The sequence below is a fragment of the Bos indicus x Bos taurus genome, chromosome 4, assembly GCF_003369695.1.
Source record: "Bos indicus x Bos taurus breed Angus x Brahman F1 hybrid chromosome 4, Bos_hybrid_MaternalHap_v2.0, whole genome shotgun sequence".
In the NCBI taxonomy this organism is placed as follows: domain Eukaryota; kingdom Metazoa; phylum Chordata; class Mammalia; order Artiodactyla; family Bovidae; genus Bos; species Bos indicus x Bos taurus.
In genome coordinates, this window is record NC_040079.1 from 7,044,941 (window position 1) to 7,058,314 (window position 13,374).

Sequence of the window (13,374 nt, forward strand, 5' to 3'; positions counted from 1 at the left end):
GAGCGTGTATGTCTCAGCGATACTGTCTTAGATCGAGGTCCTAAGAAGTGGAGCCTGAGCCAAAGATTCTGTTCAAGGGGAATGAGAAGTATTGGGAAGGCCTCTCAAGAGAAGGGGAGTGGGACGCAGGCTCAGGTTGGGGAAGGAGCCAGGGATGTGGTCGCAGCAGGAGCCCGGTGTCGCCTGATCCCCAGCACAGGCTGCCCTCAGATCTGGCCCCACACCCAGACACAGTGACTGCTGGGTCAGTACTCACTCGCAGTGGCAGGGATGGTCTGGGAGCAGCCCCCAGGCTAAGCAGCTGCAAACCTTAGCAGTCAGCGCTGGAAGCAGCTTGCAAAGGGAATCCACAGGGTCCCAGCAGCCTCCGCCACAGACATCCTCTCACCTGGGCATTACTAGGGTGAGGAGAGGGAGGCTTAGTGATGCTTCGAAGGAGGGTGGAGAGGGGAGTCAGGGAGGGTGCAGAGACTGGGTGGAGGAGCTGCTCTGTTTTCCCAGGACCGGCCCTTTCCTGGACCTTTCTCTCCTGTGCTGTGCTCTGTGCTGATGGAAAATTCTCATAAAGCCAGGCTGGCCAGGCCAGGCTGGGCACCGCCGATGAATGCTCTGGTCCCTGGGGACGTGGGATGGAGGGGCATTGTGTCTGGGGTCCTGGACCCTGGAGGTTCCTGGAGGCGGAGACAGCGTCTTGTCTCTACACCCCACAAGCTGCTTAAGACAAATGACATGCTTTAGTCTCCCGCCTTTTTGCACAGTAGGGTTGATGTCATGTCGGAGTCAAAAGGCCCACCCGAGAGAGGTGGGAAAGCGCGGTAGGGCAGACCACCTGCACACATGACAGCCTGGACCTCTTGTTAAAGGGCCGTTTCTGATTAGAGTTGGGAGGGGGCTGCAATTTTGCAGTTATAACAAACCACGAGGTTGCTGGGCATAGCAGGGGTGCTGGACTGCCACCTGGAGTCCACTCGCCCGCCCTCTCAACTCTGGTTTTCCCTGGTGATTCGTCCCTCCCCTCCACAAACACACACATCATGGCCTCCAGGTGGAGCTGAGCGTCCTGGGGCGGCGTGTGCCCAGGCCAAGCCGTCCAACATGTGGCCCTCCCCAGATCTGGCGGAGCCACTGCTCTGGCAAAACCATCAACAGATTCCGGCCGAGGACGGTCAGCCCTGCAGCTGGTTCTGACCCTCAGGGAAGGAAGTGAGCCTGGGCAAGCATAAAGCAGAGCTGTTGCCTGCTCCTTCCTGCCCTGCGAGACAGGGAGGCAGCAGAGGGAGATGGGCTGGGTCCCTGCAACACGGTCAAGTCCCCGCCCTTCTCAGTTACAGATCCCATGGTTCCCCTTTAAGGTGTCAGTGGATCTGAGTTGAACGAGGTTCCTGCTTTGACTCACCCCGACCTGAGCCAGGTCTCCCAGGCCCTTGTCCACAAGTTACCCTGACTCAGGACCCCCGTCGGCTGATAGACGTGATTGACGCAGCCCCAGGTCTGAGTCGAAGAGCAAGGCATGGAAGGAAAGTTCGGGAATGAGCCCATGACCATGGGCCATGACCAGGCCCGCCCTCACCAGGGACAGGAGGGGAAATCACTCATCCAAGTCTTGGCAGCCTGGCGGCAGGCCTCAACAACCCCACGCTCCAGCGCCTTCTGCAGCAGGAGACTCCAGGCTGTGAAGCGGGGTGTTAGCAGCCGGACCCACTTTTGGTGGGAGACACAGCAGGACACGGCCCTGCCTCTGCATGGTTTCTTCAGTGCACGCGGTTTACACACGTACTCGTTCGAGTCTCACAACCCGTGACACAGGAGGAGCAGAGTCAGAAGAGAGACAGGACTGGCCAGGGCCTCCCGGTGGGGATGGGCTGGAGCCCAGGCATCCCAGTGCTCAGGGACTGGCAGAGGGAACCACCTCGAAGGTTCTCAGCAGTTCTGCCTGACCGCAAGCTGGGCAAGCTGTGGGGGCTTACTCCAAGACGCCCTGATATCCATCTATTACCCAAATCCAGTAGCAGTCATTAGCCAGCTGTGGGGAGCCCAAGCTGACTCACTGCTGTGACTTTGGAGCTCTGTGACCTTGAACGTAACTCCCTCGGGGAGAGGGAAAATGAAGGAGGCCAAGGTAGAGGCTTCCCTGCTCCCAGCTGAGCTCAAATGATCACTCCTCACATGAGCTGATGTTGCGAAAACATCAATTCCTGTTAGTCAGCTCCGGCAGGCATCGGTGACCTAGGGAGACATCCACCCTGGACATCCAATGCCACACACTCCTGAGGAGCCAGACGGGGTTGCGGTGGGGTCGGGGGGGGGGGGGGCGTTGGCGGGGATGGGGTCTCTCCTGTCCCACTGCCCCAAGGAGGGGAGAACTGGAGGCCTCCCATGACCTCCCATTATTGTCCGGGAGACCAGCCCACAGCCCAGTAAAATGCACTCAGTGGGCACACCTCCCCCATCCACCTCCCACCCCATGGCCTCCAGCCCTGGATCCACCAGCCAGTGGGCAACTACTTTCTGGGTGTATGAGCCAAGCCCTGCACTAGACCCTGCCAGGGTTGAAGAAGGAAGGACACGGCCCTTGCCTTCAGGGAGCCCCTCGCGTGCACCCCGTCTCAACAGAGATCACACACACACAGAGGAAACTGGAATATAAGCCCGCACACACCTCTCAGGGGTGAGATGGTGTGTTAACACAGGGACTGTTCCGAGGAGGGAGGGGTGTGTGCTAGGTGGTTCCGGAAGGCAGGCCTGGCGGAGAAGAGGGCTCAGGAGGGCAGAGCGGAGGTGGGCAGAGGGGCACAGGTCAGACCGGCACCAGTGGAGGCAGGAGATGAGCAGAGCAGGGGCGTCTGCAAGGGTCCCCCCAGGTGGGCCAAGGACCCAAGTGAGGGGAGTTCCAGAAGCATGGGGCCTTGTTCCCTCATCCCTGCAGAGCAGCCTGTTATCCCAGAAGCCAGCGCATGGCAGGTGGTCGGTAAGAACCCCTGTGCAAACTGCACCAGAGACCCATGGGAGCCCCCCAGCAACCCTGACTGAACCCCAGCTCAGCCCTGGGAACCTCAGCCCCCACCTCAACACAACTCCCAAGCACCCCGGCACTCACATCCCTGGGATTTGACCTGCATGTCATAACTAAAGGCCTCTCCCACCCTCAAGGGTTTCACTCCCTATAACTCACCTTACAAAGTCTGGTTGTCCCCAAAACCCCAGCCCGGCCGTAGTCAGTCCCCTCCTTTCTGAGAGGTGGTCCACTCTGGGGAGGCCAGGGAGCTCCAGGCCAGGTGTGAAGCCTGGAGGAGCCCTTGCCCTGCAGCTGGCCCCAGCCTCGCCCTCCTCTTGTTCCTCTGTGCCCTGTGGACACACAGAAGCTTGTCTGCCAGCTTCTCTCCCTGCCTGGAGCTCGCGGCCACCAGCAGGGAGGTGCCGCTTCCTCCCCAGCCTCCCACCTCGCCCTCTTCGCCAGCACTCTGGAAGCCAGAACAAGCAACCCCAAACCAGAGGAGAGCAGACCAGCCCCCTCCAAGCTTCCCAATGATGACGACGGCTGGGGAAGGGAACTGGGGCTCCTGATGTGCCGACTGTGGGCTGTGGGAGAACAGAATGACTATTCAGGGCCCCTCCTCAGAATTCTTTATTCCTGAAAAGGGAAGGAAGGTCGATGGGTGCGGAATGGGGGAAACGAAATGTGACTCGAACGAAGATCCTGACCCAGGACTCTGTGTCAGCTCAAGAAGGAGCGGCGGGCTAGCCCCAGGGCCCGGGGATCTCGGCCTGGAGTCCCGGAGCTCCTGGAATCCCTCGTAGATTCTGCTTCCCCGTGAATGTGTGCGTCTTCCTGGGGAGAAGGTTCATAACCTTTGCCATCTTGCCAGAGGGCTTCATGAGCCCAAAAGTGTGAAGAAACCACTGCCCTAAAAGGAGAGGGAAGCCTGCAGGCGTGTTCATCCATGGGGGGCTGGTCTTGCCTCTGGAGCCGGGTGTCTGCTTCCACTCACTGTGTCCTCCCCAGCAGCTGACTTCCTGTCTCTGGTGGGCCAGGCGGGAGCACAGAAGTGGGCTCCCCACACAGGCACCATCGCTGCTACCACAGGAGAGGCGGGGCAGCCAGGACCACCTCTTCTCTGGCTGTAACTCCCAGCAAGCCCGGGGAGTTTTTCCGCCAAGGCACAAAGTCTGTCTCCAATTCCAGGCTCCATCGGACCCTCTGCCTTCACCTCCCAAGGTAGGTCTTCTTAGGGGACGTGTCCTCATGCTGGGGCGCAGGCCCAGGGCCCCATTCCAAGTCTCTGTGTCAGAGGTGCCCTGCACATGCCCAGAGCTCCTGACCACTCCACATCTGTGCGTAAAGACAAAGAGACCAGGGTCAGGTCTGGGGTGGAACATGGCCCCACCCAGCCCCCACCTGGCCCCCACTCAGCCAGGGCTAGGAGGGAGCAGTCATGGGCCCCCTGCACCCAGTTCAGAATTTTGCATCCTCTTAGCCCCTACCAAGCACCCCCAGGATTATACTCCCATTTACCAATGAGACATCGTGGGTTCAGGGTACTTTTGGTTCCAGATGTCCTGGGTCCCGACTTAATCTCTTAATCTCCACCACTAAGCACTAGTCCACATTGCAACAGCCACATACGGGCGGCAGGCAGAGGACAACTGATCCCCGAGAAGCCACATGGCTCTAAGGAAAGGAGGGAGGGCAGAGACGGGTCTCCAGCACTGAGCACCAGCCTGGGTGTGGAGCAAGGGCCCTGTGGAGGCAGGTCCTCTCCCAGCCCCCGGCTGCCTTCCTCCCACCCCACCACCCAGGAGGTCATGTCCCCTGCAGACACCCATATCTCCCACCAATGCCCCTGCCCATCCTCCTACTACATGGTCCCGCTTCCTCAAAGCCACATTTTTCCCACCTGTAGTAGCATCTCTTAATGATGGTACAGGAGAGATACAGGGTCTTGGGGTCCAGAATTCAAAATGAGGTCCAGGCTTGCACTGCTGCACCACTAACTCCTATGTGTGACTCAGGGCCAGCCTGGGGGAGCCTCACTTTCCTTGTTGACCACATGGCGGAGAAGCCCAAGCATCAGCTTGGAATCTGAGGCCTGGGGGACAGGTCATGGCTCGCCCCTTTCTCACTGCATGACTTTGGCCAAGCCGCTCGGGGGACCTCAATTCCCTTGCCCGGACGACCCCAGGACCCGGGTCCTACTTCCATCTCTCCTCCATGCCTCTAGTTGTCCTTGAATGCACTCGCACTCACTGGGCTCTTTCCATTAAATATTTTGGTGTCCCCTCTCCCTGCCACAAATCCTTTGTAGAGCAAATATAAGCCTCCGAGTTCAGACACCCACCTTAGAAACCTTCCACACTCTATGGAAGGTTCTATGTTCCCTATGAGTCCCCAGGACCCAGCTCAAACCATCAAATTGCCTTGGGTGTCGCCAGTCACCGCCCCACCCCCCAGAACACTTTCAGTCTGTCTCCTACAGTAGGCGGCATCACCCTGTATGAGCACCCCAGGGACAGGGCTGTGCTCCTCCCAAGGACCCTACTCAGCACACAGCTTGGCACACTGGGGCACTCAGTTAATGATGTCACCTCCTCTTATCTGCTAAACTTAACAGTCCTCACAACATTCCCGGGAGGAGGAGGCCCTCCTCATCTTTAGCCCCTACTTATAAATAAGCAAACTGTGTCGTGAAGTGAAATGACTTCTCAAAGGCACTAAGTAGGAAGCACTTGTGCCAGGAGACCTTGGGGCTGGGGGAGGCCTGAGGATTGCGGAGAGTGTCCTCTCCGGGTGGCTTTCAACTCTGGCATTCAGGGAACGAGGATCTAGTAAGAAGACAGTCCTACACCTAGAAGCCCTGTCTGCCCCACCCTCCCCACATGACCCCCAACAAGACCGAGAGGGCTCTGGCCAGCGCTAGGTCTCACCTGCTCTAAGCTGGATGTGCCTGTGGAGGAAAACCAACACTGGGGCCCAAAGCAGCCGGGTGCAGCCACCCGGAGGGTCCTGGAGGATGAGAGGAAGGCGGCGGCCCAAGCCCGGCAGCGGCCCACTCCTTTTGAGAGCCTCCCCCCTCCCAAGCCAGCCCTCACGGTCTCCCAGGATCCCATCCAGAGAGGGGGCCCCAGCCCAGCAGCATCTCCAGGGGTCACAGATGCGGCTCTGGGGCGGAAAACAGTCGGCGGCGGCGGCAGGTTCTGTGCGTATCAGAGCACGCGGCCTAAATGGCCCGCCTGACCCTCGGGCCCGTGGCCGTGGCTGCGCTGGTGGGTCTTGAGCGAGCCCTCGCGCGCGAAGCTCTTGCCACAGCGGGCGCAAAAGTAGGGCCTGCGCTCCCCGAAGACGCCGGGGCGGCGCGGGTGCGGCGCGGGCATGCGCGCGTGGGTGCGCTGGTGGTTGAGCAGGAAGCGCGGCTCGCGGAAGCAGCGGCCGCACTGCGCGCACTGGTGCGGCTTCTCGCCGCTGTGGATGCGCTGGTGCGTGAGCAGGTTCTGCTTGAGGCTGAAGCAGCGCCCGCACTCCGGGCAGGGGAAGGGCCGCTCGCCCGTGTGGGTGCGCTGATGCACCTCTAGGTTGTGCTTGACGCTGAAGGCCTTGCCGCACTCCGGGCACACGAAGGCGGCTGCGCGGCCCGCCCCGGCGTGCGCCTTCTGGTGCCGCACCAGGCTGGGCTGCTGGGCGAAGGTCTGGCCACACAGCGGGCAGCGGTGCGGCTGCTCCTCCGCCGGGTGGTGGATGACCAGGCCTCGATCGTCCCCCAGGCACTCCTCCCCGTCCCCCGTAGGGGACCCGACCCCGGAGGATGCCAGCTCGGTCATGGGCACGTCCAGCTGCAATCACCGGCCCCTGAGGAGGCAGAAGCAGAGAGAGGAGTCAGAGGGCACCCGAGGGTCGGCCAGCCCCCAACCTCAGTGCCCATCACTCCCCAGTCCTGTTCGAGCCAGTGTCCCCCTGCTGGAATGTCCTTCTTTCTTCTCTACCCCTTAATCACATCCTACCCCTCCTTCAGGCCTTTCTCAAATGACACCTCCTGCTAGAAACCTTCCTTGACCCCTCCAGCTTCTTTTGAGCCACGTGGCCCAACCCTGTGACCCTCATACATCACACAGCACATGGGTCGGTCATGCCACCTCTGTCTCCCTAATCTGTGAGCATCTTAAGGACAGACCTGCTTCCTTTTATGACCCACATCAAACGCTGTGCCTACCACACAAGGCATGGAATAAATGCTGATGAGTAATACTCAGGGGCTTCCAGTCTTATAAGTTGTCCTGAACCCGGGTGCGCCTTATCCCTCCAACCAGAGTCTCAAGGAGGAGGGGAGGGACAGACATCCCCAATCTGGAGGGAAGGGTGGGGTCAACAGTGGTTTAAAGATATTTTTGCAAAGCTTAAAAGAAGAAACAAAACAAAAGCCCTGTAAACTTGAAAGTAACCTCAGTTAAACATTAAAGGCAGCAGCTCTTTGTTTATCAAAATGAGGCATGCCTGTAAAAGGTTTGCAAGTCACTGAACCACAGTGTAAGCTCGCAGGGGGCGGGTCTCAGCTTGATTCCTCTTGGCATCCCCCCAGGAAAACCTGGCCCAAGGCTGAGGAACACTCTCAGCTCAACAAACACCCCCAAGTTCAGTTCCATCTCCTTCACACTGCTTCTCCTAAGGATCCTCTTTCCCAGAGCACTGTGTCCCTCTTAAATTGTTGGCCACAACAGCCCCGAGGAAGGGGCAGGCTTACTGAACCCCAATTTATAGATGGGGAAACCAAGACTCAGTGAGGTCGACTTACTTGCCCAAGGTCGCCCAGCAAGGTGAACCGGGACTAGACTGTAAATTTCCTCACTGTCAAAAGTTCTTCTCAATGTACTAGCTGCTCACCAGCTAAGTGCCCCTCAAAACACACACACAGAAGACCACCGCTCTCCTGGCCACCACAGGTTATCAGGACCCAAAGGACCACTGCTTCTGTGGGGCGCTGTCTGTGGCCAACACCCTCACGCCTCCCCAGTTCCTGGGCTCCAGCTTCTGCAGAGCACTGAGGCCTGCTTCAAGGGGTCGAGCTGACCTCTCCCCATGCTATCCCCCACCCCTATCAGGGAAGCCTCCTGGCCCTTCACCTGGACCTCCATGCAGGCCTTCTCCACACTTGCAGATCTCCCTGCTTACCACCGCCTCAGTGGACCTACCAGCAGAGTGGGGTCCCAGAGGCACCCCCTCTGTCTCCCCCTACCCTCAGGCCCCCGGGGAACACCACTCACCCCGGGGAAGGGGACAAGGACTACTTGCAACAGACCCCACCCCCAAATCTTTCCCCAGGCAGCTGCACGGATGTTTGCAAAGACAGATCATCTCTGTCCCCTTGGGCCAATCTCAGCCTGGCCTTGCCTCTGAGCCGCCTCCCCACTCCCCCAGCTACACCCCTGGCCGAGGGCCCCGCCCGCCGAGAGGGTCTCAGGCCACGGTCCCCAGTCTCTCTGGCGGCAAGTTCCTCCATCCCATCCCGCACTCACAGCCCAGGCGGCGCCCCAGGTCCTCCGGCCTCCAGCAGTGGCTCTTTCCTCGAGTCTGCGCTGCTCAAGGCAAATACGGTAACTCTCCGCAAAGCCTCCAGGGGCCCCTTCTCCCTCACCCCAAAAAAGACGGCCAGCCTCCAACACCGCTCTTCTTATCAGATCGCGGCGTGAATCGGAAGAGCTGACCCCACCCACCCGAACCCCCGCACACAACCTTGCCAGCTCCTCGGGCCAGAGCGAGATCCTGGAGAAATATGGTAAACTCTGCGTCGCAACCCCACCCCCACGAAAATATGTAGGCCTCCCACTCTGCTGCAGCAACCCACCCCATTCCGCTGCAAGCCCTGGCTCCCTTTGGGAATTTGTGCAACCCACCCCGCTCCCGCAACGCCGGGGGTGGGGTGGGGGGGGGGGGAACCACGCCACCTCGGATAAATACGTAATTAAGTCGCGGCGCTCGCCACTCCCGGAAAGGGTCTGCGCGGCTCCCGGCAAATACGGTAGCGCGCCCGCAGTGACCCGCCCCCAAGGGTCCGGCACCGGCCTGGGTAAATACGGTAACCTCCCTCCGCGGCCTCCGCCCCGGACCCGGCCCGGGGCTCGCGAGGCGCCGCCTCCCCGCAGCCCGCCGCTCCTTCGCAGCGCCGCAGCCGCCAACGTCGCCGCAGCCGCACAGCAGCCCCGTGAGGCTGGGAGGTCTAATTCGCCCACAGCCTGGCTGGAGCACCGAGGAGGGCTGCGAGCGCGGCTCCCGCCCGGGGCAAGACAAGGAACCAGGCGGGGCGCCGGGGGGTAGGGGCTGTCAGGACGCCTAGGCGGGCGGATCGCCCCAGGTCCCCTTGTCCCAGCCATTCCCGGTTCAGGATTCCCTGAGGCCCCCCGATTCAGCAGTTAGAGCTACAGCCTCGCCTCCCTCATCCTACGGCTGTGCTGTGCTTGGTCGCTCAGTCGTGTCCGACTCTTTGCGACCCCATCCATGGACTGTAGCCCGCCAGGCTCCTCCGTCCATGGAGCTTCTCCAGGCAAGAATACTGGAGTGGGTTGCCATTCCCTTCTCCAGGGGGTCTTCCCCCACCCAGGGATTGAACCAGGGTCTCCCGCAGTGCAGGTGGATTCTTTGCCGTCTGAGCCACCAGGGAAGCCGAGCTACCCTAGTCAGGCCCACAGACTGGCCCCAGCGCCTGAGAAGCCGGGTCTGGGGGCGCTGAAAGGACAAAGCCTTTCCTTGCAAAAGAGAGAAAGGTGTGAACGCAGGAAGCTGCCCACCCCACCCCCGGGGAACCTTTCTGAGCAGGGGCTTCATGGGTGGGAGACAGAGCCCAGTCTACCATCAGGTTATGCCATCAAGATGACTAGATGACTGGGTGGAATAGAAGAGATACTTATTCCCCTACCATCCCATCCTTCCCACAAAGGAGCCCATTACAGTCAAGCTAAAGACAACCCATGCAAGAGTCACTTGTAACACCCCGGGGAGGCAGCTGGTGTGGACAGAGCTGGGCTGAATTCCAGCTTCCAAATGTCACTTAATAATACACCTTACCTAGACATTACTTCTCTCATTACAAAGCCCTTTCCCATGTATTATCTCACGGGAGCCTTCCAATAACCAGTGCCGGCTGACCTATACAAGTGTTATTATCCCATTTCATAGATGGGAAAATAAAATAAAATTGAAACACAGAGTGGCTCTGCCAACACCCCACCCCTGCCTCTCCCCATCCCCCCTTCCCCACTGCTCCATGTGGCAGAGTCCAGGTGGAAAGGCAGGCCCAGCTCCCTCTCCGTGGCATCACCCTGGTCCCTCAGTGGAGAAACAGAAACTGTGCTGACCAGGATCGGAAGGAATAATCTCATCCCAAAGGGGAAAATACCCTCAAATTTACATTTTACAGATGAAGAAACTGAGGCTGGAGAAGGAAAATGATTTTTTAAATTAAAAGTGCTAGAGGAACATTCTGGGCTTCCCAGGTGGCACTAGCGGTAAAGAACTCCGTCTTCCAATGCAGGAGACATAAGAGACTCAGGTTCAATCCCTGGGTCAGGAAGATCCCCTGGAGGAGGACAAGGCAACTCACTCCAGTATTTTCTTGCCTGGAGAATCCCATGGACAGAGAAGCCTGGCGGGGGGCGGGGTGGGGGGGGTGCGGTGGACACAAAGAGTCAGACAAGACTGAAGCGACTTAGCATGCGTGCATGCACGCACGCAGAGGAATATTAGTTGGCCCTTTCTGCCCTGGCCCTCTGCAGCTGCCGGGTGGAAAATACTGCTAGGATTCCGGAAGGCCCAGGCAGGGCTCCTTACAACAGACAGTGGATATGGCTGTTGGGGTGGCATTATCCCTGATGAAGGCTTCTGGGAGGCATGAGTCCCCCAGCCTCAGGAGGTGCCCCCCGCAGCCCTGCAGGCACCCAAGGTCCCTTCCAGGGCCTGGGAAATGAATTCCAGGTGGGGGGGTCCATCTGGGAGTAAAACCAATCCCTCACTCCCAACACCAGCTTTCACAGCTCGCCCCGTGGACCAGTTCATCCCAGCAGGTCCCCCCTTGGGTCACTCTCAGCCTCTGACAGACCCACCCCATCCACGCTGCTCCAGTAGCCCCTCACTGAGGTTTGTGGAGCTCCCCAGAGGAGACATCCCAAGGAGATTGGTATTTCAAATACAGTCAGTTGTGGGGTGGGGGAGGAATTCTGGGAAAGCCAAAGACGTTAAGCCACCAAGGTAGATGTTTACTCCAGGGCCAAGTGTAGCTTTCCCATGGCATTGACAAAAGGACCTCTAACCACTGACGATAACCCACACCCACACCCCACCTGGCCCGTGGACTTGGTTCATGAACAGCCATGCCACCCAGCTCTCTTTGGTTGCAAACATCACCCGTCAGAGCGACCAGCTTTCATCTCTCCCACAGGCTTCGGGAGAAATGGGAACACTTAGGAAATGACCAGATTCCTCAAAAGCAAAATAATATACCTGAGGACATCACCCTTATTTTTAGCAGCTGTGCCATATTTCCGGGTAAGCTACACTAACACAGAAAGGGAAGGAACACAGCCAGGGGGGTGGGGGAGGCAGACACCACCACCTAAAACTCGTTGCTCCCAGTGGAATGCCCAGGGCTCCGGGAAGCCTCCTTCCTCTGCCCTGCCTGTGTGTGATTTCTGCTGACTCACTTCACGTCTCTGGTTTCATACACATACACCCCCGCACACATCTCCTGCTGCCGTTGGCATGTGCTGTCGTGAGCACAATAGAATGGCAGCGAGGAAGTATTCTGCAAACGCAGTCACGCTTCTCCGTCCAGGCAGGGCCAGGGGCTGGCATGGAGATCCCCACCATCCGCGAGGCTCATGTGACAGCTGGACTCTGGACCCTAAAAAAAAAGGCCCAGGCTGCTCACAGCCAAGAACAGCTGGCCCGTGAGCCCCCTCTGGGTAGAGGTGTGTCCAGCTCAGCTGAGTCCTGCCCAGGGCCCTATATTCCCTCCCTCCCCCACCTCCGGGGCACACTGGCTGGACCAGTGATCCCCCTGACTCCCCTGGACACGTGTGCTCTCTCACAGAGGTCAGCCTGGTCATCCTCTGGCTCCCCCAGCTCTGGGCTGCAGCCCCAGCACTTCTGCACTCAGTTCAGTGACCATGCCACCGGCCTCCATCAGCTCATCCCATCTCCCCAGATTGAACGGTGATCCCTAACCTCCATCTCCAAGGGGACTTAGCTCAGTTTGGTTTTCCCACCAGGTTTTCCCACAAGCTTCAAAGGGCAGGGACTGTGTTCTCAACGTCTCTGTATCCCAAGAGCCCAGCATATCATAGACCCTCGGTCAGTGTCTGCTGAATGAATGAATGCATGTCTGCCAATTACACCTGGGGTGGGGGGGGGGGCGGGCCACGGCCAGCAGGTGTGCTGATGTGATGTGTAAGGGGTGAGGGACTGCAGGCAAGTTACAGCCCCGGCCACGGCTCCGAAGGCCAGGAGGCACTGCGAGACCTGGATGGTGCTGTGGGGTTCTGGGCATGAGTTCTCATCTGCTCCCATGTTCTTTTTCCTTGAAATTAAAACCCAAGATGTGACCTAGGACATCCATTCAACCCCTTAGCTTGCAGCCTGCTTGATACCAGCTAATTTCTATGGCAACTGAGCTCTGTTTGGGGAAAATGTTTTCTTCTCTTTCCATGGTACGACTTCCATTTCTACAAATGCCGGGCAAGTAGCCAGACATGGGGGCCATTTTTTAAATGACAACAGCAATCATTTATTGACTGAGTGCTGTGTACCAGGAACCCATACTACATGCTCCTAGGTGACTTGGAGCACCTAGGTGAGCTCCTAGGTGACTTGCCCAAGGTCCCCCAGCTTACATGGTTAAGGCCAGAATTTAGCCCCAGAACAGAATCTATCCGCTATTCCCAAAAACAAAAGAAAGCTCTTTTTAGACTGGGGTGAGAGATGGGGACAAGAGAAAACATTTCTACTTCTTCTCAATAGGAGCATTATTCCTAGGGCTGTACTGTCCAATAGCCACATGTGGCTCTTTACATTGAAATTAACTAAAATCAAGTAAAATGGAAAATTCATGTTTTCTGAGGTCCTCCACCCCACCAGCTACAGTTAAGTTCTCCACAACCACACATAGCTGGTAGCCATGGCATTGGGGGGCACGGATGTACAACATGTCATCATCACAGAAACTTCTTCTGAACAGTACTGGTCTAGGGCCCCTCCCCCTCCAGATCTGGGAGACTCTGGTCTCTTTTTAACCCAAAGATCAACCTATGCTGGGATCATTCATTTCCCTCTGTCTGCTGGGATCATGTAAAAGCCTACTGTTTTCAGCCCCAAGGACTCCTCTTGCCAAAAGGTCAAGG

The 13,374-nt window shown here is 58.3% G+C and overlaps 1 protein-coding gene across 10 annotated transcripts; it reads right to left on the bottom strand.

Moving 5' to 3' along the window:
• Nucleotides 1-3,607: 3,607 nt before the first annotated feature.
• On the bottom strand, nucleotides 3,608-9,487 carry LOC113891027 (zinc finger protein OZF-like). Of its 10 annotated transcripts, none has more exons than XR_003510650.1 (4): nucleotides 8,932-9,484; nucleotides 5,923-6,841; nucleotides 4,514-4,669; nucleotides 3,608-4,330 (listed from the first exon to the last, which is right to left on the bottom strand). XR_003510650.1 is itself a non-coding variant. In XM_027538648.1 (3 exons), the coding sequence occupies exons 1-3, from the start codon at nucleotides 9,355-9,357 to the stop codon at nucleotides 4,242-4,244; spliced, it is 1,434 nt and encodes a 477-aa protein (XP_027394449.1). In that variant the 5' UTR covers nucleotides 9,358-9,482; the 3' UTR covers nucleotides 3,608-4,241. The 10 variants fall into 10 exon arrangements, 6 of the variants coding, with proteins under 6 accessions (XP_027394449.1, XP_027394452.1, XP_027394451.1 ...); XR_003510653.1 differs by lacking the exon at nucleotides 4,514-4,669 and adding an exon at nucleotides 4,896-5,087 and having other exon boundaries at nucleotides 4,248-4,330; nucleotides 8,932-9,487; XR_003510651.1 differs by having other exon boundaries at nucleotides 4,272-4,330; nucleotides 4,514-5,087; nucleotides 8,932-9,487.
• Nucleotides 9,488-13,374: the final 3,887 nt, after the last annotated feature.

What these genes read in the sequence shown, in the direction of transcription:
- LOC113891027 (XM_027538648.1), bottom strand. Translation starts at nt 9,357, where the DNA reads ATGGCTGGGACAAGGGGACCTGGGGCGATCCGCCCGCCTAGGCGTCCT. An exon ending in TAATTACGTATTTATCCGAG is followed by an intron (nt 6,842 to 8,931) that starts GTGGCGTGGTTC and finishes CTGCCTCCTCAG; the next exon opens with GGGCCGGTGATTGCAGCTGG. An exon ending in GCACATCCAGCTTAGAGCAG is followed by an intron (nt 4,331 to 5,922) that starts GTGAGACCTAGC and finishes CTTTACGCACAG; the next exon opens with ATGTGGAGTGGTCAGGAGCT.